General features: G+C 41.6%; 1 protein-coding gene across 2 annotated transcripts in view; it reads left to right on the top strand.

The window, feature by feature from the left end:
- Positions 1–26,916, top strand: part of TTC7A (tetratricopeptide repeat domain 7A) — a 181,274-nt gene that overhangs the window by 106,293 nt on the left and 48,065 nt on the right. For both annotated transcript variants that reach the window (XM_076334402.1, XM_076334401.1), the window contains 2 exons: positions 17,889–18,005; positions 21,987–22,084. In XM_076334402.1, the coding sequence (XP_076190517.1) occupies positions 17,889–18,005; positions 21,987–22,084 (215 nt within the window). The remainder of the gene's footprint in view (positions 1–17,888; positions 18,006–21,986; positions 22,085–26,916) is intronic.

Genomic DNA, 26,916 nt, shown 5'->3' with positions numbered 1-26,916 from the left:
TTATGCAGTTGGGCATTTTATACCTTGAGCACTTTTGAAAATGTTGGCTGATTTAAAACAAGTTTTGACAGTGGGTTAGAAGTCCCAGAGATAATTCAGTTTCTGCAAGTTTCCTAAAAGCAGCTGGCTGAGTCGAGGCCGGAGGGGGCAGGCAGAGCCGAGCCGCGCTCTGCTGGCGTTGGCAGCCGCCTGCGGGAGGGGCGAGCACACGCGCAGCGGGTACGACACGCGGGGACATGGCAGCAGCACCGTCACGGGTCTCCCAGAGAGCTCTGGGAGAAGGGCTTGCAGGGGGGAACGGAGACAGATTGCGGTGGGGGACAGGGGCAGAGGATGCAAATCCATAGGAAGTTGCATACCACCTGTGAAGGGACAGTTTGTAGCGTTTAAGTGAAGAGTATGTAAATATATACTGTTTCTGTGTCTTATATGCTCATTTGCATGTGTAACGAGTGATAGCAGAATGAGTAAGGAAGGTGATGAGGGATGCTGCAAGAGGTAATCAGCACAGCTTAACCAAATCTGCATATGTTGGAGGTGCAGTAAAAGGCTGGGGTCTCAGCACGGCCTGCAGGAATCGGCCTCCCTTGGAAACCATGGAATCACACCTCTTTTAGGTTTTCACAGAACTCCTAACCTAAAAGTGACAGCCTGGTTAAATAACAGCAGAAAGAATTATTATTCCATTAATAAAAAGGTCTTGTAAAACTTCAGTGGAGAGCTTTTCTATTGCCAAACCGATGTTTTATGAGGAGCAGGAAGACATTTTTAAAGGAAGCATGACATTTGCTGAAGCAAGCTGAAAGCACAGTACTGGGCCCTGGCTCTGTCTCCCCAAAGCTGTGACTGCATTTGGACAGTCTACGTGTGAGTTTCCTTATCCCAGCTTCATAAACCAAAAAAGCGCTAGTTTTTAAAGAGGTCCCTGACCCTCTTTTCTGTTGTCTGTGAATAATTGTCTTCTCTAAAGTTCAGTAACTTTCTGTTCAAATGAATGAGACATAAATTCACATTATGAGCCTCCAGTAAAACTAAATGCGTTACTGCACTGGAGTGGATTCTCCCATTCCATGTATTTCCTCTTTCAAGCTTCTTGCTCCTAATTCTCTAGCCATTTGGTGGTGGAGTATTTGGAGCACCAGGCAAGGAAACGGAGGTGTGGAAAATAAAAAGGAAAACGGAGTGAGAGAAAGCCAAAATCTGCTCTTTGGACTTGAGGGAAGGTAGAAAATCCATCTGAAGCTTTTACGCAGTTTTATGGGGCTGTTCCTGCAAATCAGAAAATCTAGTAATTCGCCTCTTCTGCATAGTAAGATGCTGTTTGTCCACCAGTAGACAGGAAGCAAAAAGCCATTCTTTTGCAAAAGCATGTTTCCTGGATGGTGTATAACTGTAGTAAACCATTTCAGCCCCAGACTCCTCGCAATGATACTCTGAACTTCACAGCAGCTCTGTGATGCATGAAACATTTGTAATCACTTTGTACACCAATGAAATGCAACTGTGACTGGGGAAGAGTAGAACAGCTCTTCAACAGGGAATAACAATAGCAGGTATCAGATTAGGCTGGAAAGTTAGGAAGAATAATCTGCCTGGTTGAAGTTGGCGAGATGGTTGTAGAAGGGCAGAATGTAGAGACCAGAGCTGGAGTTTTACCGTATCACATGAGCTAACACCCGTGTTCATGTAAAAATGTGACCTAGGCTCCTTAATATCTTCAGTTAATTAAAACTTGTGTTTTACATTTCATTTAAAATGAATTAATGATCCTAACAAGGGATGGGACAGGTATTAAAAAGGATGAATCTTAAGGGGACAAATGTAATCTTAGAGACCCAAATAAAAGCAATTTAGTTCAATGTGTTAAGGAAAGCTGGCCAGATATAACTGAATCCATCTCTTTCATTTGATGGTTGGAAGGATTTTTTTACTCCCCCTAAATCAGCTACAGCACTAAATCCCATAATAGAAATGTTCTAAAATTAGTAGAACTGGCTGGGTTTTCCATCTTTGCTGCACAGTTCTGGTTAGGCTTATTAATGAAGAACTCAACTTTTGCCTTTCTCTCTGTTTTAATAAATTAATAATAGGATGAGCTAATGTAGCAGTAAGTTTCAGGCTTCATTCTACATCACATCAGTTTGTGTTGTTTTTCCCAAGAGCATTTAACTTTGTGTTGTTGTATAGCAGTTGTAAGTGTACAGCAGTTTCTGCACGGTGTCTGCTGCATAACTGTGCTCGTGATTTGTGGTCCACAAACTAATGCTTGTGGATTGGACAGGTTCATCCCTTGGATTCTCTAGAACAAAATTCCCAAAACTGCAGATCGCAGTTCCCTGCGGGATAGTAGTAGTGTTCAAAACAGATTGCAATACAGCAGCCAGCATAGCTCAGTTCCGTGGATACAGGGGCCTGAGACACAGCTGTAATCGTTGCTGCTAGGGTTGTCCCTGCCTTTTCCTGCCAGTGCACCATGCTCATAAAAAGTAGTCACAGGTGGTTTGGGACTCAGCTGCGCTCTAAAACTTAAGAAAAATTGGCTGAGGAGCCAAGCGGAGACACAACTTAGAGCAGTCAAAGTATTTCTTTCACTCTTGTAATTTAGTCCTGCTTTCTGAGTAGCAATAATAAACCATGGAATTACTCATTTGACAAGGTAGGTTGCAGTTTAACTTTTATTTATGGCAGCAAAAGAAAAATTTGTCACACGGATGTGTCCTAAGGCACAACCCATGGGAGAGGAGAGGGAGGGATGAGTCCAGTGCCCTGGCTGTGTTTTCCCAGTTACACAGGGAGTCTCGCAGTTGCACAGTTTAGGCAGGGAGGGCTGGTATATCTGAACAGAGCCTCTCTTGTCTGCTGCTCCAGAAGCTGCCCACAGTGAAGCATGCTGTCTTAAGTTGGGATGGAGCGGTTCGCAGTGGTGCAGAGCTGTACCAAGCCACACCAGGCTACCCCATCAATGTAATTAGCTGGTTTAACAAGAGGGAACACACAGCTTACACAGAGAGGGGAAATGTTTCGGTGGTTTAATCCATTTCCCAAGGTAGTCTTTGCTGGGTTAACTCCTACAGAATTGTATTACGGAGCAAACCAAGTAGATGATATGTTCTGCAACTTAAGTAGTGTCTAGATGATAGATTTTATGGACTTGGGAATTTATGCGCTACAGTTGTTGTGATGCAGTGGCTTTGCAAAGGTGATAGTTTTGTACTTGAGGCTTTGGTTGTCCATCGGTTGTAACCCTGAATATAAATATCAGAATTTGTATCCATTGGAAACAGCAAACTGCTCAGAAGAGATGGCAGTCTGGAATACATGGATCTGCAGGGTTTACTGAACAGACTTCACCGGATTTGAGTGAATCAAGCACATTACATTATTATTTACAGTTTTCTGTGGAGAAATGAAACTGGGTAACTGGCATCACACTAGAAATTCTGCACTGAGGCTGACTGAATGGCAGGTATTACCTGAAAAATAAATTTATACCTGGAGAGACCTGACAGAGCTGCAATCTTGGCATAGAGTGGGAGGAGAAGAGGACTGGGGAAAATTTAATGGAAAGGCCTGTATCTATATCAAATCTGGCAAATGTAGCTGCTGTAGAACCTCATTATAAATAAGGAACAAAGTGGAAGAAAAACACACAGGGGAAAAAAAATCAGTCATGCCATAAGCAATCACAAATCTGATGCATTAAGGAATCTGTCAGCTTCCAGCAGAGCTGATGTTTCTCCAAATTAATTCATTCTCTGTCTCATTCATGCTAAAAGTGCACTGCAGCTCACGTGTCTGTGCTTTTACTGACTTCTCTAGGGCCTCCAGGAAAAAGATGCCCAAGACGTTTATTGACTGCTGTCCTGAATACTCTGTACAAGAATTGACCTCAAGGACGTTATTTGCAGTACTATTTAGTGAGCATGTTGGATTTTATGTTGCCATTTCTGTTGGAGAGAATCATTTCTGCAAGCTGATGCAGGATTTCCTTGAGCACTGGGTAGCAAACACTATAGTTATCCTGAGTAAGGATATAGTAGCACTGTCCTGGAATTGCACAAGTGAAATACTCGTACGTGCCTCCTGAGGCGGGGTAGTGGTAAGCTGTGCCAGCTCTTTATGTCAGCCCCTAACTTTCCCTTCTCTACAAGCTCATTTCCCTGGGTAGCCACACAGAGCAGCTTATGGCTGAGTCAAAACCACAGGTTATGTGTGTGAAAGCATTAATTCACTGCTGTAGCTTTGAGGAGCTACCTCACCCAGTCAGCATCCCTACCCATCCTCCCTACTTGCTTTCTCCAAAGACCCTTTTATATGGTAGATGGACTTGATACTTTCACATGCTCTTGCCCTTCCCTTGCAGTTCTAATTTGAGCATAATTCAGGCCTGTGACTTGACAAACGCCTGCAAAGTGCTCTCATCACCATTCAGCTTGGTACATGTATATACTGAGGCTTTCATAGCCAGTCTCTCCATTTCTCTTCTGCTTGGAGTCATCTTGTGCTGAAGCCTGATGAACAGGGTAATTATTTGAAAAAGGATTACAGCTCTGAATCTTTTCCACTAAGGCTGAAGGAAGCTATTACTTCATCTTACATTAAATGGCACATGGTAATTTTAAACACCTTCTGGATTTCTAATGAATTAAATCAAATCTGTTCAAGAACAAAGAACACTGATTTTTATCTGTATGTTTCAATAGTTTTTAAGCCAGTCTCTTTATGACAGGATTTAGTTTATGCCATGTATCTACAGCTGAGGAAAATAAAAATGTCAGATCTTCCACGGATGCATCTTGGTGTTGGAGATCTGATTCAAAATGTCAAATTTCAGGTGCACGCTGTGTATTTGAACCGTGCTTCCTCTGGATGTCATTCCCTGAGGGAATTAATTATGGTAGGATATATCACATACATAATGACAGGCTCTGTTAAGCCTTCCGGAGGCAAAACTACCAATCAGGTCAGCAGAGAGCCTGAGCGCTTTCAATTGCCTCGGAGTAAGGAGTTCTGCACAATGACTTTGGATATTCTTTCAGCAAGGTACTTCAGGAAAGGTGTGGACATAATGCAAATACAGTGCCTTCGGTGTGGTGGGAATGGAGAGGAACACTATACCTGTGTTTTGGTTATATTGGTTTAGAAAGGAAAGGAAGCAGAAATTAGATTGTGCGCTCTGAATTACAGCTGGCTTGCATAATGGCCTTTTAAGAAGGAAAGTAGAGGCATACATAAATGCAAAGCGTTTTTTATGCCTAATGATAAAACACAGGACAGTTTTAATACCCTTATGCTTTCAGGTTGACATCTGTTCCTTCCCTTCAGACTTATTTCAAGGAAAAACTGGTACATGCTGCTATCTTACAGAAGGCAGAGATTATAAATACACACTTCTGATTTATCCTAGTGTGCTCTGGTCTCTTATTCTGCAGAGAGCTCTGTACTGAATTAACAGGATATGTGAAACAGAATAAACACGGGGATTTCATCGTGTCCTGTCAGCAGGAGTGGGTGTGAAGGAGTTCAGTCCAGCCTCTTTCTGTCCCCTCCTTGGCTGAGATGTAGAGATGCAGAGTTTCACCTCAGGCACCTTGCAGCTCTGCTGCAGGGCTGCTCTGCCAGTTGGCGCCGGCAGCCCCACAGAGCCAGGCGCTTCCACACGGGGTTTCTCTCCACAAAGGAGAAGGGAAAGTATAAAGCTTTTCCCTGTGAAAGTCCGGGGCTTGCTATTCGTCATCGCTTCTGTTCGTTTCTTTTCTTCAGTTGCAGGATCCTTATGGAAGAACTGAACGGTTGTTGTTTTGGTTTTTTTGTGAGGCACTGGGAATGTTTCAAGAAACTCTTTTTTTTTTTTCTTTTTTTTTTTAATTTGCAGGCCAGAATTCTGCAAATGAATGGTTTACTTAAAGGGGTAAAGTAGGAAGTCAGCTGGTACAAGCTGATCAAACTGCACTGACCCTGCACTTCATTTCTGTGTTTATCCGATACATGCTCATTTTTAGGGAGTTGAAGACAGCCTGCCTGAGCTTTTCTGACTTGAAACTTGAGTGCCAGATCCCCAGCTAGTTTAAAAAGGCGAAAATGCATTCATTTCAGTTGAACAGAGCTGATTCCCTTCAGCTGACTGTCTGGCCCTGAATGTTTAGTTCCTTTTACCTTTTTCGTTGCAGCTGTTAGCTCTAAATTTTGGAACAGAGTTCAGTTTTATAAAGCACTGTGGCGTTAAAAATATGTAAAGGTCAGTGGTTGCTAAGTGCTGGACTGTTTCTCAAAAAAAAAAAACCCACCTTCCAGTAATCTGTGGGTGAAGAACCCAAAAGTAAATCCAAAACCACTAATCCTATCACCTGCCCTGTACTGTATGAATGAGATTGTTTTTCAACAGTCAAGCCTGTTTTATTCTATCCAGCATTTAAATTGTATTTGCAGTTTTACACTGAGATGTGTTTTCAGGCTATTATTGAAAGAAGGCCAAATATTGCTATTTTTTAATGTTTAAAATGTAATAACTATGCATGTTTTCCCAACGGATTTTCTTTAATCACATATGCAGTGCTTGGGATCTATAATACTGTGTCATCTTTACTCAGCGCATCTGGAAGATCTGTCACATTGGGGTGTAATAGATATTGCAGAAAAATAATCCATTAATCTGATTTTAGGCTCAATCTGCTATGGATTCTCTTTTTATTTTTGTTTTTTTAACCGTGCATATATTTCTCACCTTTCTCTTGAGTCTTTTAGTTTTTGTTGGCAGTTCTAATTGAAATTTGTTAGGTATTTCTGACAGGTTGAGAGACTGCTGATTTTTCTTTGTTACTCATGAGCAGTGACTCAGCTTATTTGTACAGTGTAAGGTGCACCTGTTGGAGTCATACGTGCAACAGTGAAGCTGCCATTTCCAGCAAGGCTAAGAAATGGAGCTTCACCTTTAAAATACAGCCTGCAAGATCCTGAACTATATTAGTGTTCAGCTGAACTGGGCACAGCTCTCTGCTAGGAAAACTTTGTGCTGAAGTAGTAGTGAAGGATGCAAGCTGTGGAACTGGGTTCTGTAAGTAGGCAGGATCCTTGGGTTGATGTGTATAGTTGGGAAATTTTTAGGGAGAAAATCTAAAGAATTGTTTTATGTGGAATTATATTTGTGCCAAGAAAACAAAGAATGTTTAGGTTAAACTGAAATGCTTAAGTGGCTGCACACATACTTTAACTCAGAGAAGAATGTCTCTACATATATTGAAGAAGCTGGATTTATTAAAAAATACGGTCAGTTGGGCTGTGCTTCCAGTGTGTATTTAAATCATGGTGACCCCTTTCAATATGACTGGCAACATACAGAGCTGTTCACTGTTATATCCTGAGTTTGATTTTGCCTCAGAGTAACGGCTAAGGAGAGCTATCACGGTATTAGTTCAGCCAGCTGGCCTGAGATCTGTGGGAAGCCCGTACTGTGTGGGAGGGTCACAACATGACAAAAAGTGCCATCGTTGCCAAAGCCAGTCTGCGTGGTCTCAAACCTGACAGGGATTAAGGGCTACAAGTCCTGACCCTGCAATTAGCTTTGTACAGGATGAAGGACCTATAAAGGAACTCTCTAAGGGAGTTTAGTGCATCTCCAAAAACACTTGTCTGTGGTGAAAAAGCAACCCAGCACTACCATGAATACAATTTTGTCTGTCTAATTTTTATAAGTCAGTGTGCTGTATCGAGCCAAATGGTAAGCGCAGGTTTTGTTAGGTCAACTTAATCGTGCCAGTGAAGGATTGAGTGAAACTGCAGCAGCACGATCTTTAGCACATCTAGCTGTTGAAGTACAGACCCGGGTCTGTACGCTGATTGCTAGCTCTGCGTTAAAGGTCATGCTCCTGTGTCTTCCTGCTGCTGTTACTGCGCTAACTGTGTTCAGCTGGCACTGGTGCTAACATAGACTGCAATTACATCATGGTTTTGCTTTGCAGACTTAGACAAATATGATTCCTGCTGGTAGCAAAATATCCATTTCTTTCTCTAGGATTTTCTTTGGTGAAGCTAGCAGTTTTCTGTCTACTTATCGCAACACAGTTGTTTTCTAGATTATGTGGGTTTTTTTCTGAAATGAAGGAGCTTTTGTCTGTCTTCGCTTCTGTCACTTCTTTCACCTTTTAAGCATGTCTTTCCCCATCTTTTTTCAGGATGGCATAGAAACTTGCTCCTCCATATCTCACTGAACAAGCTCATCTTATAAAAAGCACTGCCTCTGAACTGTCATAACTACATGGTGGGTTGTCTTAGCCAGGACATAGGCTAAGACATGCCTAAGGCACATGCCCACATGTGCCCCAGAGCCAGTATCCTGTAGTGAAATTCAGTGGTGTTTGGCAGATGGATTTCCGCCTTTTTCACCTCTGCTGAGACACGCAGATAGCACTAAATATTGGCAGACTCTGGCCCTTCATGTGTTACTCACATTTACGCGGTGTCCTCTGCAAAGTTAAGCAGTTAGAAGAGACTCTCATAATCCTTCTCCTCATAAAGAGCTGGATCTACCAAGGTTCTTAAGCACACGCTTAGTTTTAAGTAGAGGACTAATTGACTTCTTGTTGACTTCAGCAGGTCTACTCATATGCCTAAAGATTAAGACCTTTTATAAGTGCTTTGCTGGAGTAGTGCCAAAGTGGCATAAATTATATTGCCCCAAAATAAAATGATAGAAAGAGTGAGGTCTGTTTAACAGTATTGTGTAATGCATTTCAAAAAAGAAAAGCTTATTTTACACTAAGCCTATTGTTTTTATACCAAAGCCAAATTTGCTGTGGTTCTAATTTACTAATACAGTGGGGTGTGATGCAGTTTCAGACTGTTGGCTCCAAGTATCAGTAACACGCAAGATTTCATAAATGTGTCAAGCTGGGTAGAAACGTTTTATTAATCCTGTGGGGCGGGGTCTGCTTTACTGTATTTTGTTGCATAATTTATAAAACCATAATATGAGTATGCTATCACTTTTTATTACCTTGACACTGGGTTAATTAGAAGGTATTTCACTCTATTTTAAATGTGAATCAGGACTCTGACATATCTTTCCAGACAGAAGGTGTGGTTTTGGTTGCAGATTGAGGTGACTTGGAGGTTGATGTTGAACGTTACTTTATTAGCTGAAGTCCTGGTATCCTTTCCTCTAAAAGCTGCCTAAACTGGATGTCCTAGAAGCTTTTCTGAAAAACACAACAGTTTAGAAGTATAAGTGAAGCATGCAGTTCTGCAGTCTTTGGGGATAGGAAGTATTGGCAGCATATTAAGTACTTCAGCTTTGTCCTGTTAATGCTCTTTTCTTGTCAGGCAGGATCTCAGCTCAGCAATTAGAGACCCTAGGCCTGGTTTCCTTTTCCCCTTCTGTAAATCAAGAGTTATTCCAGTGGTTGTGACAGCATGATAGTTCTCAGCTCTGCCTTTCCGAATGAATTCCCATTTAATCAGGGCTGGCTGGATTTACCTGGGGGCACATCTGATGAAATTCTGAAGAATCAGGCCCAACAGATGAGAAAATGTTTTAAAAGTAATGTCAGTTACAGAGAAACTCAACCTGCTTTCCTTCCTGTCCACAAATAACTCCGAAGTTGAGAGCACCGGTATTAACAGATTAAATGTAAAGGATATGGGGAAGGCAATGATGAAGAATCTGGTTTTCTGAATGCTTTGCAAAGGTCATTTGCGTTATCTGCTCTGCAGTTAGAAGCATTGAAGCACAGGGAGCTGAAGTGACTTGCCCAAGACCGGCCAAGAGGCCATGAGAGAGCAAGAAATGGAGCATGGCTCTCCCATGTCCTCAGCCCAAGCTATAGGATATCAGCCACACTGCCACCATGGGCGAAAGACAGTGGACCACCATTTCCAGTACGCTCCTGAGATTGCACATTGCCATGTAGGTGTCCGCTTCTACCCACAAATGAGATACTGCACCACAGAGTCACCTGAATTTAAGTGCCAGGGCTCGGATCTGCTGGAGAAGCTATGCATTGAACTCCTACTGAATTCATGATTGAAATTAAATAGGAGGCAGACCTCTAAGCTCCTAGCCTTGGATGCTTGAGACCTGGCCCTGGTGTTCAAATGTGCTCGTGCAATGTCCAGTGCAGTGGGGAGTACTCTGTGTAGTTGGAGCCTGTCAGAGAAAAAATAATTCACAAAACAACGTGGGGGGGACACTGGCAAACTAAACTTCAGTTTAACATCTTCTGAAGTGTGGCAAGGAAAAGGCTAAAGCACTGTCCTTACAGAGGGAAATTATGTATAAGAAGTTGATGTAAACACTCTGCATAGCAAAACCGGAAACTTTTTTTCCAGATTCTGCTGTAAAACTTAAAATTGTGAAAACTATTTTTGTCTTTATTCAGGTGAGATATGGACTGAAATGCGTATGATTTGTGATGGCACAAAATGATTTTGTTGCCAGTTCCTCATCAGGGTGAGAAGATAAAAACTCTTTTTGGGTGTATCACCCAAAGGATCCTATATAACGGAGGGTGAGAGAAGGGGTTTTATCAGCTCTACTGACAATTAGCTTGATTCCTACATTCTTACCAAAAAGCAAAATGCCACAAGTCTGGGATTCGAAATGAATGATCTAATTAAAAGGAAAGCAGACAATAATTCTGACCACCCTTTTTTTTTTGTGCCTTCGTTTCTTGGGTATGACTAGATATGGTTTGATTCTGAAGAAAGGTGAAGGCAAGGAAGACTTTCAGTGCTTTTTTTTTTATTTTCTTTTTCCAGCAAATGAGCATGCTTTTTCTTTCAGCAGACTATTACTTGTTGTTTTTCCTTCAAGTGACAACCTGCCTGGGTTTAGTGGATAAAGTGGGTTTGTTACAAGACCTCCTTCCAATGTAAGTGGCATAAGCCCATTTCTGGATGGGCCACATCAATATTGACTCATGTTTGCCCATTGCATCACAAGTGAATCTGATGGAACTGAATGCTGAAATAGATGCATGAGGTTGCTGGACTGGCTGCAGACGTGCTTGTCTTGGGAAGTAACGTTTGGGTCCACGCAGAGATATGCAGCGTAGTCCATTGGCGGGACCTTCACCTGACTGGCAGGATGGCCCTTCTGCCATCAGGTGCATGCCGCAGCTTACAGGAGGAGGCAGTTCAAGAAAAAACACCCAGAGCTGAGCCCTGCCAGTGGCCGCTCATTTGTTTTTGCTGTGCAGTCTCTTGACAGGTTGGGCTGCAATATTAGCTTTTCTGATCACCTCTTCTTCTGTTTCCCTCCTACTCCATGTGCAGGAGCCTTCTAGGTGTTTTGTGTCATGAGGCTAAGCCTAGCAAATTGTCTTCATCATGTAAACTTTTAAATAGCCTAGAATCTACCTCTCGGAAAGCTGTTCTCACCCTGTGTTGTGCTGTTGCAGTCGTAGTTCATGGAGCAACATTAGCTGAATTGCTGTTGTCATGCAAGACCGGGGCTCTGAGCAGGACATTCTTCTAAAGGAGATGTCAGCTCTGAGTCTGCTAGTTTTCATGGGCTGGGAAGATGAAGTCAGCAGTTCTTTGGACATGCTACCAGGCTGCTTGTTTTTATTTTTTGTTCATATTGGGGGGTAAATGGGCAGGGAGTCATAAAAAAAAAAAGGACTGTATGTCTGTAAAAGTATATGATCAATTTATTTTTGTAGGGAAAGTGATAGATAACATGGCTCAGCATGAAGTTATAAACGGAGGTTGCAGTCAGCGCTGCTGGCATTAATTTAACGAGAGAATGTGCCCTTAAATGTCAGGAGACTGCAAGAAGCACTGAGTTATTTGAGAAGACAGCAACTTTGATGTTGATTTTTTCAACAAAAATGCAGGAGATTAAAAGCTGCTTTCCAATTTTGCCAACTTTTCCTATTGATAACGTGACTAGGGCTTTAGCAGGTGCTCTAGGAAGGTTAATGAAAGCATAATGGTTATGGTGAAAGAGTATACGTGAACTAATTGGCTTGTACAGGTGACTCACCACGGAAGCTAAACTCAGCAACTGATAAACTGAGCAGCTAATTTGCTGTGAAGATACTAGTTCCAGATACACCATCCTCTCATAACGGGCAGATAAAACAAGACCAGACAATCTGGGTTGCAAAAAGAACATGGGCCGCAATCATATTTCTGCTGTATCAAAATGTAAGAATGGCCATTCTTGATCAAACTAAGGGCTTGTCTGTCTTCAGCAGGTGAGTGCACAGAGAAAAGCATGTAGAAATGTGGCAGTAGGATGATCCTACCCCTCATATGTCATCCCCGCTTCTGTCAGCTGAGTGGTTCAGAGGCTTTTGGAGCCAGCGGTTGCATTAGGTTGTGTTTAGTGCCCCTAATGGGCCTGTCATCCGTGAATTTATCTAATTCCTTTTTGAACCTATTTATGTGTCTGCTCCAGAACATCCTGTAGCAATGGGTTTTGCACTTTACTTTTGTGTTGTATGAAAAAGCACTTCATTTGCTCATTTTAAATCCACTGCTTGATTGCTTTATTGGATATTCCTTACTTCTTTCATTTGAAACAACACAGATTGCTTTGATTTCCTGATCTTCTTCATGCTATTCATGATTTTATAAATCTGTCATCTCTTCTCTCAGCCTCTTTTCCAGGCTGAGAAGTCTATTTACTCTATATATTAAAAGCGTTCCAAAACTTTGATCATTCTTCTTATCTCCTCCATCCTCTTTCCAGCTCTGTTAGATCAGTCTATATCCTGTATCCACCTGAATCCTCCTTTTGCATCTGTTACCTTAAAGGGGAAGAAACTAATTCAAGAGTTCAGTGATCAAAGTGTTGGGGGTTTGAATCCATGCCTCCCAGTTCCTCAGAGAGCATCCTCGGGTTGTCTACCCATCCAGCTCATGGCATTCCCCTGCTTTTCATTGGAGCTGATGTGGAATATTTATCTGGGCTTCAAAGAGGTAGGAGGGTGAGCTGGACTCCGCTGTCCAGTGGTACTTGCATGCTGCTCCAACACCCCATCAGTCAGTCAGTGGATAAAGTGCATTTGCTGTCCTCGGAGCTGTGACTAGGATTCTGGTTTCCGTCTCCAGGCAAATGTCTGTAAACACACAAGCAGGCGCATGCATCCTGTCATTTAATGAAAGAAAGAAACAAAGTACAAATATTAGTTGCCAAAGTTCAGTATCCTCATGCTAACGTACATAATTATCTCTGTGAATTGGGACATATTGCTGCTGGTTTTGGTGTTTTGTTTTGTTTCCTTTTGTGTTCAAAATCCAAAATAACCCAGCAGCTGTGTGTGTAGGTAGGCAAATCTGGGTCAATAATGAAAGACTGGGGAACGATGGCCCTGATCAGGTAAAGCTTGAAGACATGTAGATCTTTGAGCAGCTGCTGACAAGCTCTGAAAAACTGGAGGGGTTATAAGCAGCCAGTGAATGGCAAAACATATAGATAAATGACTACGTAATACTCATTCCTGATTTAGTCTCTCAACCCTGAAATCAGTGGAATGTGTTATTGTTTGTTATAGTACTAGCATTATTTATTGCTTGTCAGATGATAGAGCACAGAGATGCCATTGTGATGCTGTATAAATGTGTAGTTAAAGGGCTACATTTGATACTAAAAACTCCATTTTAAAGCAGCTTTTAAAAGTCCCAATAATTAACTGATTAATAAATCTTTATATAGTCCTATAGCATCCATAAAGTAGTCAATAGGTTATTACTAAACATAGCAACTTAAAACTTCTACCACAGATGTGCTTATAAGCATTTATAGTATACCACATGCACATGTGAAGCCTTCTGATAATAAGTATTAACTATTAAACCTTAGTAATTAGATTGTCAATTATAGGAAAGAATTGCCTCTTCTTCATGGGTAGTATTAAAGAACTTAAAGGCTGAACATTTTGTCGTGTAGGATTAGAAGACTTTCAGGAGGGCTAGGTAGGTGTATTTGGCCAGGCCTTGAGACATGGTGAGTATCAGCAGCTGAAATCAGTATTTATGAAGACAGATGTTGAACACCTCCTGAAATCAACCAAAGTAGCTTGCTTTCTGCTGAAAATTTTCATAGGCCTTCCAGTATTCCAGTCCCTAATTTTTTGTCAATGCATGGCATATTATACTGATATTTGTCATTTATACTACTGAAATTTTGGTACTTGGGAAACCTAATTTTGACTTTTCAGAGCTTCGTATCGCAGCGAAGTCAACTCCACCAAATTAAAATCTGTATACAGTTAATGTTACTGTGATAGATATGTATGTTCGCTTGTGGCAGTAACCTGACGTTACGTCAGGGAATAGAAGCCTTTGCATACTATCCACATAGTATGATAAAAGAAAGCCTGTTCTTAGAGGGAGCTTAGAGTCCAGGACCAAGAGTAAGCACTGGTTATTTTCCATTGTTAGTGTCCCTGAAATTATACACATTACAGGAATCATTTGTGGATTTTTTGCGCTCTCTTCCTATGCTTATGTACTAGCAATTTATATGTTTGCTTTAGCCCAAATCACTCTGTTTTCATTTTCAGAGGCTAACAGAATTACCAATGACTGTATTGACAATCTTGGGGCTATTTTTGTATGCTGAATCTCTTTAAGAGTCTGCTCTGCTTAACATTACAAGCATCATACAAAAGTACAGTAAAATGGTATTAAGAAAATATAATAAGGTGAGATCTGTGCATATGTAATTTTTATTTATGCGAGTTGTGTGCAGACACTGATATGACACAATAGCCATTAGATTTATTTGTAGCAAGAGTACTGTCAGTAATAAAATGATAAGCTCGAGATAAGTGATACTGTCACCTACTTCAGTGTTTTCCCTATGTTTTTATTTATCTGTTTTTGCTGTTACAAAACTTATTAGAAGCTGAGAAATACAAACAGCATATAGCACATACTACCTAATGTACTGATTTTATCTTTTTTATTTATTTGTTTTTTACTATTTTATTTCCACCTTTTAATTATCATATTTAATTGCATTACTACTGTTGTTAGTATGATTTGATTCCTTAATGTATTTGTCTTTTTAATATTTAACTGCAATGTTTACTATGTAATGATTTTAACTGCCTGCAGATAACTAAGCCATCTATATCCCTACTAGTGTGAAAGGGAGGAGGAACCCTTAATATATCCCTCCTGTATAGTTGTTTGAGTACAGATTCTTCAGTTCTTCAACAGATTCTTCATTCCTATATTCTTCTATTTCATTAGCATTAAGAGTGGTACCTTACAGCGTTCAAAAGCGTGGAGTTATTCAGGGATGTAATACAACTATTTTCTTCTCTAGGCCTTAGACTCCTTACCCACCACTCTTCTGCTGCAAGGAGGCTCATACAGTGCTTTAGAAGGTCTTCCATTTTGAAAGTTTGTAGTGGTTTAAAAAATATTCTGTATGCTTAAAATAGCATGGATTGTTCAACATGGTAGTTTCTTGGACTAGTAGAATACTTTTAATAGATTAATTGCCAGAAGGAAGGCGATGATGCAGTCTCACCCCTCTGCACAGCGCAGTCCAAAGAAGCTCGCTCACGAACCTGTGTATCAAACCCATAGCTTCTATTTGTGCATTAGCGTTGCTTTCCAGATGTTATCCTGTCTTGCTGAAAAGGCTTTAAAGACTACAGAATTTACTGTGCACACAAGATAGTTGCTGAAGAGATTATTTGCTTTGATAGTTATGTGTCTGCATTTACTTATAAATCTCCATTCGACTAGTTTCAGCTTCCAACAAATCCTTGGATTTTCTGATACCTTTTCTTTTAGATCAAAGACTCGCAATTAGATACTTCTCCATGTAGGTGCTCGCAGGCTGGGGCAAAATAATTTCTTTGCTGCTTCTCGGTTAAACCAAATAAACTGAGCTTCTTAAGCCTCTGATGAAATACATTTTTCTAGCCCTCAGATCACTTGCATAACGTTTTTCTGAACCTCGTCCCATTTTTAGTCTTCTTTTGGAGTTAGAGCAAGAACTAGAAACAGGATTGTAGTAAGTGTCTTGCTGATGCTGTGAACAGGAATAACCACGTCTTCCAGCTCCTGCTTGATTGTGCTTCTGTATATGGATGCTAAGGATTGCTTGACCTCTTGACTGCGTTGTTGTTCAGGAGCTTCACGTTCATGAAGCTATCTTTTATAATACCGTTACACTCCAGGGTATAACCTCCCATCTTTCTAGTGCAATATATATTCCTTGCTCCTAAGTGGATTGAGTCTATATTCTGTTGTATTAAAACAAGCTTTGTTCTTAGGAGCCCAGTTAACTAAGGGATACAGAGCAGCATCCATCACTGGCCAGTTTCCGTTGTTAACCACTCCTTCGAATTCAGTCTCATTTTTATTTTCTTTAGAGTGCGTCCACTGTCATATTCTTTGTCCCAGCAAAATTCTTGATCAGTCCATGGATCTAGCCCAAAAATCTACCTGACTCATGAGAGCACTCCCTTTCAGTTACAGGGTCAGCATCTTCAAGAGCAGAGGATGTTTCTATTACCATTTGTTTTGCTCAGATCAGTAACAAGAAAATCAAAGATAAATATAAAGTAGGGATATGAAATAGTAAAGGACAAAGACAAATTCCCTTGATTATGAATCTTGATCTTCCTTTCCTAGCCTAAGTTTGTACCTGGGGAATCTAGTTGAATGCCTGTCCTGTGAGGTCAAACTGTAGCAGCAGCCATGAGCAGACTTCCCTATACCAGTTGATACAGTTGGGCTACATTTTGGTGACTTCCACCCCCCCAAAAAAACCCAAAACTAATGTTTGTTAGTGCAGAATGGGACTGCCATTTTAGCACATTACTGTAGATATGCACCACAGAGTCTTGGCTGCAGATTTCTAACTATTGGCAAGTGAAGGATCTCTTACTCAGCTGCAAAGTCTTCTCTAACATCATCTATGCAGTTGCTGTTGTCTCTTTCTGAAGTTGTTTGGATTCCCCAGGAGCCTGCAGGTCACATTCACAAAATGGGTTTTAAGATTTTTGACATTCAGCTGTTAATGTTGTATGCATGTATGTACATATATGTGCATCCAGTGGATTAATTGCTAGCCATATCGAGCTAATTCAAAATGTGTAGATCTTGGACTTTATGAAAACATTTAAAGCAGAGAAGTACATTTACATTAGTAAATAAGAAATAAATTCAATCATCTTGACAATTAAAAAAATAGAGAATGGGTGTTGTGAAGGATGGTGTTAAAAGCCATGCTAGCAGCAAGTGGTAGGTTGTGTCATTGCCGAATCTGTCGTCTGACCTCTGCTTGACCTAATTCTGCTGAATGCCAGGGGTCTGAGCAAGTACGTATTCTCTAGGTATAAGAATAGTAGCAGCAGTTACACTACCTAGAACAAGAATGTACAAGGGCTATCAGCTGTCTTGCCTAGGGGCATGAGATGATCGCCAGCTGGGGTTAAGAAAAAGCGTTTCCTTCCTGCGAGGCATTACATAATTGTCTGTGTATATTAAGTGTGTTGGGTTTTTTGTCTGAAATTTATTATATAAGCCAGTGCTATAGGAAGATGCCAGGCTAAGAAAACAGTCTGGCATATGTATTATGGCAATTCCTTTTTATTCTCTTTTTAATGCTGTCCAAAATAAAATGAGATTCACTGTATGTTTCACCTTGTTAGCTTTGCAATGCATTGCTTTTAACACTGTCCTGCCAGCTTTGTGACGCAAATTTGACTGCAGCTGAGGAATATTGTTAATCCTCTCATCTCCTTGTGGGGAATCAAAGTTGAGCTAAATGAAATGCCTTGTGCTACGGTGTTTTCTTTTATTGCTGCACATACAAAGCAAGTAAAAATGCTGGCTGCCAGGATCTCACTAGAGTGATACTGATTCTCCACGTTTATGAGATGCCAATAAAACAGAAGTTACTCTTTTTCATCTTGCAGCTTACTTTTCACCAAAGTAAAACTGGAATGGATACATAAAGGACCTGAAGAGGCTCTGGTGACATGCAGGCATATGTTGCAGATGTGGCAGATGGTATATAATGTTTTACAGCACAGGTAGGCTTTCTCCACTGTCTAACAAGTTCAGATTTCATAATGGAGATGCAGTTATTGTCTTCAATTGTCTAGATAATTAAGTTATTTTGCAAAAAGGATAATAAACAGTGCTGTTTAGAAAGAAACATAAGTAATATTTCTAGCTGTGATTAAAAAAAAAAAGGCAAGATTTTAGTAGCCATGATTTAAAAAAAAAAAAAGAAACACCAAAACAAACCCTCAAGATTTTAGGATTGAAGAAGCAGTTTGAACCAAGAGTTTCTGATCTGAATGTCTAAACATCTCTATCCATGTTCAGATGTCCATAATGGAGGGCAGATTTTTTTTTTCCCAATAGTCTGAGCATCAGTCAGCTATTGTTCACAGTCTGCAGTAGTGGCACCACCCAGGAATGTGTGGGGGTGACAGAGTCCTGAACTGAGTAAGCCAAGGAAAGGCACGCAGCCAAGACTATCATATGCTGTGGTTGCATGCCGGTTGCACAGCCTGGTGCTAACTGGGCAAGGAAAGGAGTGAAGGATGTAGCATCTTTCTCCCTTCCCTTGTCCTAGTAAACCTGCATTTAAGCAGTGCTAGGTTCCTTGCTTGTTCCCTCTCTCTCATCTGCTTCCCCTCCAGAAGGAAAAGTTTAGAAAGTGTGAAAGTTACCAGGTTGGGTTTTCTTCCTTCCCACACCCTTTGGATGTTGTCCCAGTCATGCTACCACTGTACAACTGTCTTGGGAATGTTATCCCAAGACTGTACTTATCTCTCACGTGTAATGTCCATAGAGGTTGTGTTTGATGGGAAGGAGAGCATGCTTGAGGCAACAGTCACGACAGCAGACTGATGAAGGTTGCATTGTTTCCCCATTTCTGTATGCATTTACATAAGCTTTATAAACACCAGAAGTATATGTACAGAATGATGCCTGTCTATATACAAGTTGTCCTTGAGAGATTATTAGTAATTCCTTGTTGATTTAGCTAATGAGCAGCAGACCAAACACAAAAATCAAGATATTTACATAGCAGCAGAGAAATGGTCTCTTACAGGCTGGAATTACTGATTTCTTTAGGCCTTAGTCTCTTCAGCTAAGGATTCAATCATGTACCTCTCATGTGAATAATCTTTATACCCATGAGTAGTCCTCATGAAGCTGGTCAAATCCACGCTGAACAATTAGGACTGAGTAAGATTACTCTTGCAAGGGGGGGCTGCAAGCCTGAGACTGAACAGAGTACATTGGAAAACAGACAAATAAATTTGGACTGCATTCGGATCCCAAGCTGTGCTTTGGCTATTATACTTAAAAACCCAGGATGCGATAGCTTTAGAGGCTTTTGATAAGCTTTAGCCATAGAAGCCTAAACAAAACAAATTGCTTTGCTTTTGCTCTTAGGAACTGTAATGTGTATGTCACTGCTGTTCCCAGTGGGACTTCTTGGCTTTCTCAGAAAATACTTCAAAAAGCATTTTGTATTGGGAAGTACTGTTTGAAAGGTAACAAGAATGAACTTGGCACCTGCAGTTCTAGACTGGATTCAGTGACCCAGGAAGCCACTTGTATTAAGCAAATTGCAGCAGTATCAGCTAACAAATATGTAAAATATTCCGGGTTGGGCTTGCAAAGGAACTTAAGGGGAATTCTTATCAGTGAGACTTGGACACAGACATTTTTTAGGGCCTCTTGGAAAAGAGAAGCCTGTATTTACATGAAGTTGAGAGCTGTTGCACCCGATACTCTTTACTAGTTCAATCAGTAGCTAATCGCCCACACAATTAAATTGCACTTTAGTTACATTTGGTTGCATTTGTCTGGCCTAAGTTTCCCAGCTTTGCAATCTTACTATGACTCTGCTAAATTAAAGAGTCTTTCAGGGCCCAATATTTTCTCCCCAGGCAGCTATTCATATGCTATGCTCAAGTCCCCTCTTGTCTTCTCTCTGATAAACTGGTGCCTCTGCAGTCTCTCACAATCAAGTGTTTCCTTCAGCAATTTTTGTGACCATCTTATGCACTGTCTCAACTACCTTTTAAAAACATGGGCAGCGGAGTGGCAACATGTCTCACTGTCAGCCTTTCCAGCGTTGCATGCAGAAGGCAAATCATCTGGCTACTGTCCCTTCCGTGGTGCATGGAAAAGCTTTCTTGGCTGAAGGCCTTGTACTGCAGCTTTGAAGGAGCAGTTCATTTTCAGCCCTTCTCCAGCATAACAAATAAAGCCGTTGGGAGTGGCTGTTTTTCACAATGCAGTCCACTTGGTTTTCAGGCTGGGATTTTCGTCTGTTTTCCCAGTTAAAAGGCCATGCTGTTGACTGTATTGAGATGCATTTTTGTTAACTGAGGCCACCTCATCAAGCCTTCTCTGTATGCTGCTCTCCTGTGATCAGTTTTTACTGTGGCCAAACTTATGCCATCCACCAATCTCCTCACCTGTCTTTTGTGTAGGAGTACAGCGTATAAGCCACTGTTCAGCCATGTGCCTGAACAGTGATTTTTGTGGTGATGGCTGCTGCATCAAAGCAGCACTCGCCTCATGGGATTTAATATTTTGAAGTGCAGTTGCCATGTTCCTGCATACGCAATGCACCAGCAAGACAGAAATGCCCCTACGGTTCCACCAGCAACCCTCAGTCAGGGTAATGACACTTGGGCTAATCCTGGCTAGGCAAGGCAGAGGCGCAGGACAGAGAATTTAATTTTCCCTTGTATCTGTCACCACAGGATAGTCTCAAATGAGATATCAGTATGGAAGACAGGGAGGCCCAGTCAAGGCTGGAGATTTGTGCGAACAGTCAAACGCCCAAGAATTCAGGGTCTGTTAACAGAAACCGTAATGTTTGATCCCAAAGCCCAAGTAAAAGGTTAATTAGCTATTGTAAATATGGTTACCACTATGATGAATGACAGTAAGTGGCTTTCAGTCCTAGATTGTTAGCTGGGAAGGACAAGACTTGGTTTATCTTTTGCTGTTGTTTTCTGTGATAACAGAATAATCATGTTTAAAACCAAATAGCAGTCCCAAGCTAATTCTTCTGCTAGATTAATGCAAATTCAAGGGAATCCTGTGCAATCCCTACCAAAGGACTGATAAGACTGGAAGACTGGGCATCCACAGCAATCATGGCTCTGTGACATCTTGTTTCTTGGGAGAAATATTGTCCAAAGGCTGAGCTGCAGGCTTGGAAGTGTGCCAAAAAAGTAGCCAGGGCATTTTTCCTTTTGATATTTTGTCCTTTAATGGATGATGAGAAGAGATATCATCACCATCTGATCCTGGGGGGATGGCAGACTATGTGGTGACAGGAAGGCTCAGGAGATCTGGTTAAGTGATTTTATTTTTTTTTTTTTTTTGTTAGGCACGTGGGTGTTTTGGCTTTTTTGGTTTTTTGTGGGTTTTTTTCAGTTTCCCTTTGGAAGACCTCTCCTGTGAGGACAGAAGTCTAGTAGAAGAGCAGACCATATAGTCTTCCTTTCATAAAGCAGTGCTATGTGGTAGCTTTTATCTTCCTCCTCTGTTTGAACAGAACAAAGGTGGAAGAGGAGAAAATAATCCCTTTGAAATGAAGAAATTAGCACCTGAGTGGAAGGTGGTAATTGGTCTGTTTCAAAAGGATCAGCACCGCAGACCTGTGAACAAATCCATCTGCAGACAAGGGATGGTGGTTCTTCCTGGGTGTGGGGCTGCTGGTTGGCCTCCTCTGGTCTGGCTTCTAGCTGCCAACATGCTCCTTGTCCAGTAGTTTGCAAAGACTCCCAACAGCCAAATAAATGGATACCAGCATGTGCCCTGGAGCCCTTGCTGGGCGCTGTGTCCCTGAGCTTCCTGTCCATTGGCAGGGTGCAGGTGTTAACACATTTAAGAAGCTGATTGCCTGCAGCTGGAAAGCTTCAGTTTTCAGTTCCAGTGACAGCTAGATGAGACTATTGCCTGCTTTGAGGGGAATGTTGTCTCTCCGCTGAAAAGTGGCCAGGTAACACAGTTTTGTTTCTTTACAGTGGCTCTGAGAAAGGAAGTAGTGTGACTGAAACACCGGTGATCAAAAAGCATAATGGACTGCATCTCACGCTCCCAGATGCTCATGATACCGATTCTGGTGAGGAAACAAGATTTGTGCTTTCCCATCCTAAACGCATGCTTTTGCGAGAGAGGAATGTTTTATTTTCTTCAGCAAGGTTGGGGGGGAGGGGGCTGTACATGCCTGTGTTGCTGGGCTGGTGGTCAGGAGGTCCAGATCTGTTTCCAGGGCCATCTCTGCTGCAGAACATGTCACTGTGGTTTGTCTGTACCTTGGCATCCCCATGCATAAAACAAAGATCTGGGTTCCTGCTTTCTTTTACAAAGCTCCGAGACGAGCATGAAAGGTATTAGGTGGGAGTTCACTATACTTCTGCAAGAACTGTATGATTCAGTCCTTTTTTTTCCTTCTTCTCCCCCCCCCCCCCCCAATTTAATCCTTTTTAGATGTCCTGATCAAGCCAGGACATGTGGTTTTGGAAAGCTGAGTAAGACTGTCAATTCCTATTAGAAGGTGATTTGGTTTGGGACTTATAAATAAACCTTGTGATGCTTTATTATATGGTAAATACACATTCACAGTAACAGATATAGTCAGATGGAAATAACTGAGACATCAAAGCTAATCTTGGCAGGAAGGGGAAAGGAGGCTTTCAGAGTGCTGCCGACTTGTGACTTTATCGTAAGTCTCGTGATAGTTGGTGCTTGCCTTAAAACCCTAACTCTCAAAATCAGATGATTATGTGAGAAACCTTCCTTCTAATTTGGGGTTTTTTTAGGGAAGCAACTTTCTACCCTTGTGTACGTAGATAAACACTTGCAAAAAATTGAACCTCACAGACTCAGAAACTGGACGAGAAGAATATAAAAGCTTATTATTAAAAAAACCTCACGCTTAAACAAGCCTCATGCTTTGGGGCTAGGGAATTAGGGTTTGTCTGAGTCTTAATCTTGAACATTTGGAATTGAACATTTGGAATTGGTAAAACTGAAGTCACACACTCAGCACATACAGCTGAGATAAAGGACAAGTTCGTATGTGTTAAGTACATAACTTGTGTTAAATTATTTGTGTTTAACCCCCATTTACACCCACCAATGGTTAAAAAGCATTGCAAGCTTAGGTCTTGAGCATACAAGCATACAAACATTCAAACATCAAAACATTATTCAGCATGTCTGCTCTTTTGTTTGTAGTGTTAAACCCTTAGGGTCTATATTTATGATATTGTAATCTTACTGTGTCTATGCACATATTTATGTAATTTTTAATCCATTTATTCCATTTCCCTTTTATTACCCTTTGCTGAGATGAGTCTCTGTATTTTGTATAGGTCCTCTTTCTCATTGTTTGTATGACAGTGTTCTATAGTCTTTGGTTTAATTAAAGAGAACAGGCCAAATTCAGCACAGATAGATGAAGAGGATATACTAAATGAATATGTTCTGTTTGTTATATTAAAAATTATCTGGAAAAGGGAGTGGATATGACATGAAAGTTTCCTGGTGATACAAAATTATTTAGGATAGTCATCATTCTGATAATTGTGAAGATTTGTGAAATATCTGCTGTCATCCCTGATGCTGGGCCGTAAAATGGACTTTCAGTTTCAGTGAATATATGAAAATGGCTTGGAAAACACTGCAGGTAATTTGTAGAATCTATCAGCCTCTAGGCATTACTATGAAAGCAATAAAAACCAAAAAATATTATTTGCCGCAGTACTTCTGCTATCCATCCAATTCCCACTTTGCTGCTGAGACAGTGGGTAGCTTATGGTGCCTAGGCTGTGGGACTGAGCCTGGATTGATCCCTGCCCCTTCAGCTCTAGCTGGTGCTTAATGGTATGTAAAAGGTATTCTGGGTGTGGATCCCATGCTCTTCTGGAGATCTCTTGCCTTGCTTTGTAATTGTGTGGAGAAAAGAGTGTGGCCAGGTTTGGGCTACACCCACTTCACAGCATGGTTTGAGATTTTGAGACCAAATTGTCACCAGCAGAACCTGTAATATTTTGATGTGCTGGGGTGCCACCCTTCTAAGACCTCACTCCTGCCTCCTGCTCACTCCTCTGCTGCAGACCTGCAGCACCTCCTCCAGAGTCAGAGCAAAGCTCAGGCACATTTGGTCTCTGTGTAGTGCCCTCCTCAAAAAGCACTGGGTTGGGTACCTGTTCCAGCCTGCTCTTAGCCCAGTTTTAGCAGCCAGCATGCCATGGAGCAGCTGTAGTTCAGCAGAAAGTGCTGTATGCCATGGTACTGCCTGCCAGAAAGAGCAAATTAATGTAAAGTACAAGCTTTAAACTAGCTTTTCATGCACATAAAGTGATTTGAACTGAATGCAGTTTGGTTTTAGGCAAGAAATTTATTCCTCCTCCACTTCGAGAATCTAGGTTTCCATGCTAACATGGTCGCACCCACAATGGATGTTAAGGATGGGGCTCGTACTGAAATTACACCATCCACCTTAGTGCAGGACTGGCGCTGGCTGTTTTCAGCAAGGGTCTGTGGCTCACTGCTCTGCAGGCTGTAGGTGCTGCTGTTCTCCACCTGCAGGAAGGAGGCAGCTGGGTCTATTGTCCCAGTTGGGAGCCTCTTTGAAGACAGTAGGAGGTGAGATTGGAGTACAGCTCTAGCCCCTCTCACCCTTGTGTCTCACCAGAGCTGCGGCTGTGGCTGGCTGCTTTGAAGGAGGGAGGAGGTCTGATTTTTTTGCATCATTCTAGAACAGGCTCTCGTTTCCATCGTGAAATCCCCCAGGAGCGTGCGGCAGTATCGCTGTAATGCACAGGCGCTCTGTGATCTCTGGACTCGTCACTGAAGGGGGGATTACTGCAGCCGGGCTTGACACTGGCCTCTCCCTCAGTAGACCACAATGAGATTATTTGCTGTGCCAGAATTTTAGGTTTACTGCCAGGAAGATTAATTCCTCTTTATTTTCTTCATCTTCTCCTAACTGAAGCAGTGTTCCTAACGAAATTCACCTATATCAGTCAGCTGCCTTGCTGTTTCATTCTTTTTCTGATTTAGTCTTATCTTATAATGCTCTTGCCTGAAGTGATTTAGGCTAGGGAATTCTGTGTTTCTTATAAGCCTAGTAAATCTACTGAGGTATATTTCTATTTTGATAGCAGTTTTTTCATAGATGCAAAATATTAAACTTGGTCCTTCTTGGTCTTATAACAACCCTAGAACAGTGCTTTAAAATTATTTAGATATATTTTGTATGGCTTCTATGCAGAGCTCATCATGACAAAATCAATTTTGTTATTTTTATGATTTCTTTCCAAAACGTGTGGAGGGCTTTATTGTAAAATTTGAAGTTTATATCCTGTCTAGTGGAGCTGTTAAAAAGAGAAAGAGACTGCACTAAAATAACAAATTGATGCAATATCTTCTTATGCCAACATTTGCATGTATTTTGAGGCATGACATTAAAGTTCTGTGAGACAGGTTTTGTGGGTTTTTTTAGCATATAAAGATCTGAATTTCTTGAGGAAGAGATACTTTATAATGAGACGTTCTGAGACTTTTTTTAACGTCGCTTGAAGTTTTTCCAGCTCCCCCCACCACCCTGAGGTCAGAGTGATACCAGTGTGATACGTGCCTACCTCCTCTCTTGGGAGTTGGCATGTGTTAGAGGTATACTCTTTTCTGTCTCCAGTAGCCCTTAGCCCACCCCCAGGGTCACCATATTGCTTGCCTGAGGTTCAGAGCTGTGGCTGAGCCCTTTTCAGTCCAGAAGGGCCAGGCTGGCAAAGACCTTCTCTTACAGAGTATATTTGGGCAGACAAGCTTTAAGGAGCATTCCTGTGAGCGGTCCAGCAGAGATGGGTAAGAACAGCAGCAGCAAACATGTGGGTATGGGCTGGGATGGAGAGCGCCTTATCATCTGGCATGTGTGTGTTTAGAACAAGGAACGTATCTGTGTCTGAGGCTGGTCAGGGATGGAAAGGGATTGGCTGGTCTCTTCCTAGCGTGGTTTGCTTCATTGTGTAGGCTGAAATGGAAAAGAGAATAAACATCAAAGGACTGGAATGCCAAAGGCTGTTAAACGCAAAGAGCCTCCGCTGTAAATTGCTAAGTAACTTGGGTTCCCTTTTTATGGCTGTGCAGATTGAAGCCCACAGCACTGGGCAAGATCGGTCTCAAATTGCAGGCTTTCCCCTCTTGGCAACTACCTGGCTAATGAAGAGAAGGAGAAGAGGAGCAGCTAACTTGTGTTCTTTGAGTGCAACTAGCTCATAGTGATATTCCTGCAAAGCCTGCTTTGTGAGGGAAGGATGCTTTAGTAGATTCTAAGTGGCTGTTCAGTCTCACAGCAGTGTGTGAACTTCTCCAAAATGCACAAAGGTACCTTACAGTGACATAGTTTCCTTGGATTGACTTGAATCCTTGCTTGACAGGATTTCCCTGAGCTCTGTGAGGATGTGAATAAAACACCAGCCCATCTGCCTGCCTAATGCAATCAGACCATCATTACATATGAGTGCTTGCAAGAAACACAGCTCCAGAAAGCCTCTCTGAAAGAGGGCAGTCTTGGCAGAGAAATGTCATACTGAAAGTTGCTTTCAAAGCATACTAACGTGATCAGGAGTGCTAATATAAGAATCTGGTTAGGCTGACTGCAAAATCCCCAAAGCCCATATAATTTTTTCCAAGTTTGCCAATCTAGAAGGCAAGAGGTCTGCCCTAACTTCAAAGTGCTCCTAGTAACATCACTAGCTGTTCACGTGGCCGTTTTCTTGTTGCCTCTGCGCTGCAAAGAAGCTGTCGGTGTTTTGGATGGCTGGGCATAAATGCCTGGTAGTTTTCCCTATGTTAAACAACCATTGTCTGTCTTTAATTCCTGGGAGTTTTGGTGAAATTTCTCCCGGGTGGAGGGAGGGATGGGGGGAGAGGAGTGTGAGTGGG

The sequence above is a fragment of the Aptenodytes patagonicus genome, chromosome 3 (genome assembly GCF_965638725.1).
Source record: "Aptenodytes patagonicus chromosome 3, bAptPat1.pri.cur, whole genome shotgun sequence".
Lineage (NCBI taxonomy): Eukaryota > Metazoa > Chordata > Aves > Sphenisciformes > Spheniscidae > Aptenodytes > Aptenodytes patagonicus.
Note: the sequence above shows the minus strand (reverse complement) of the source record. Positions and strands in the feature narration are given on the sequence as shown.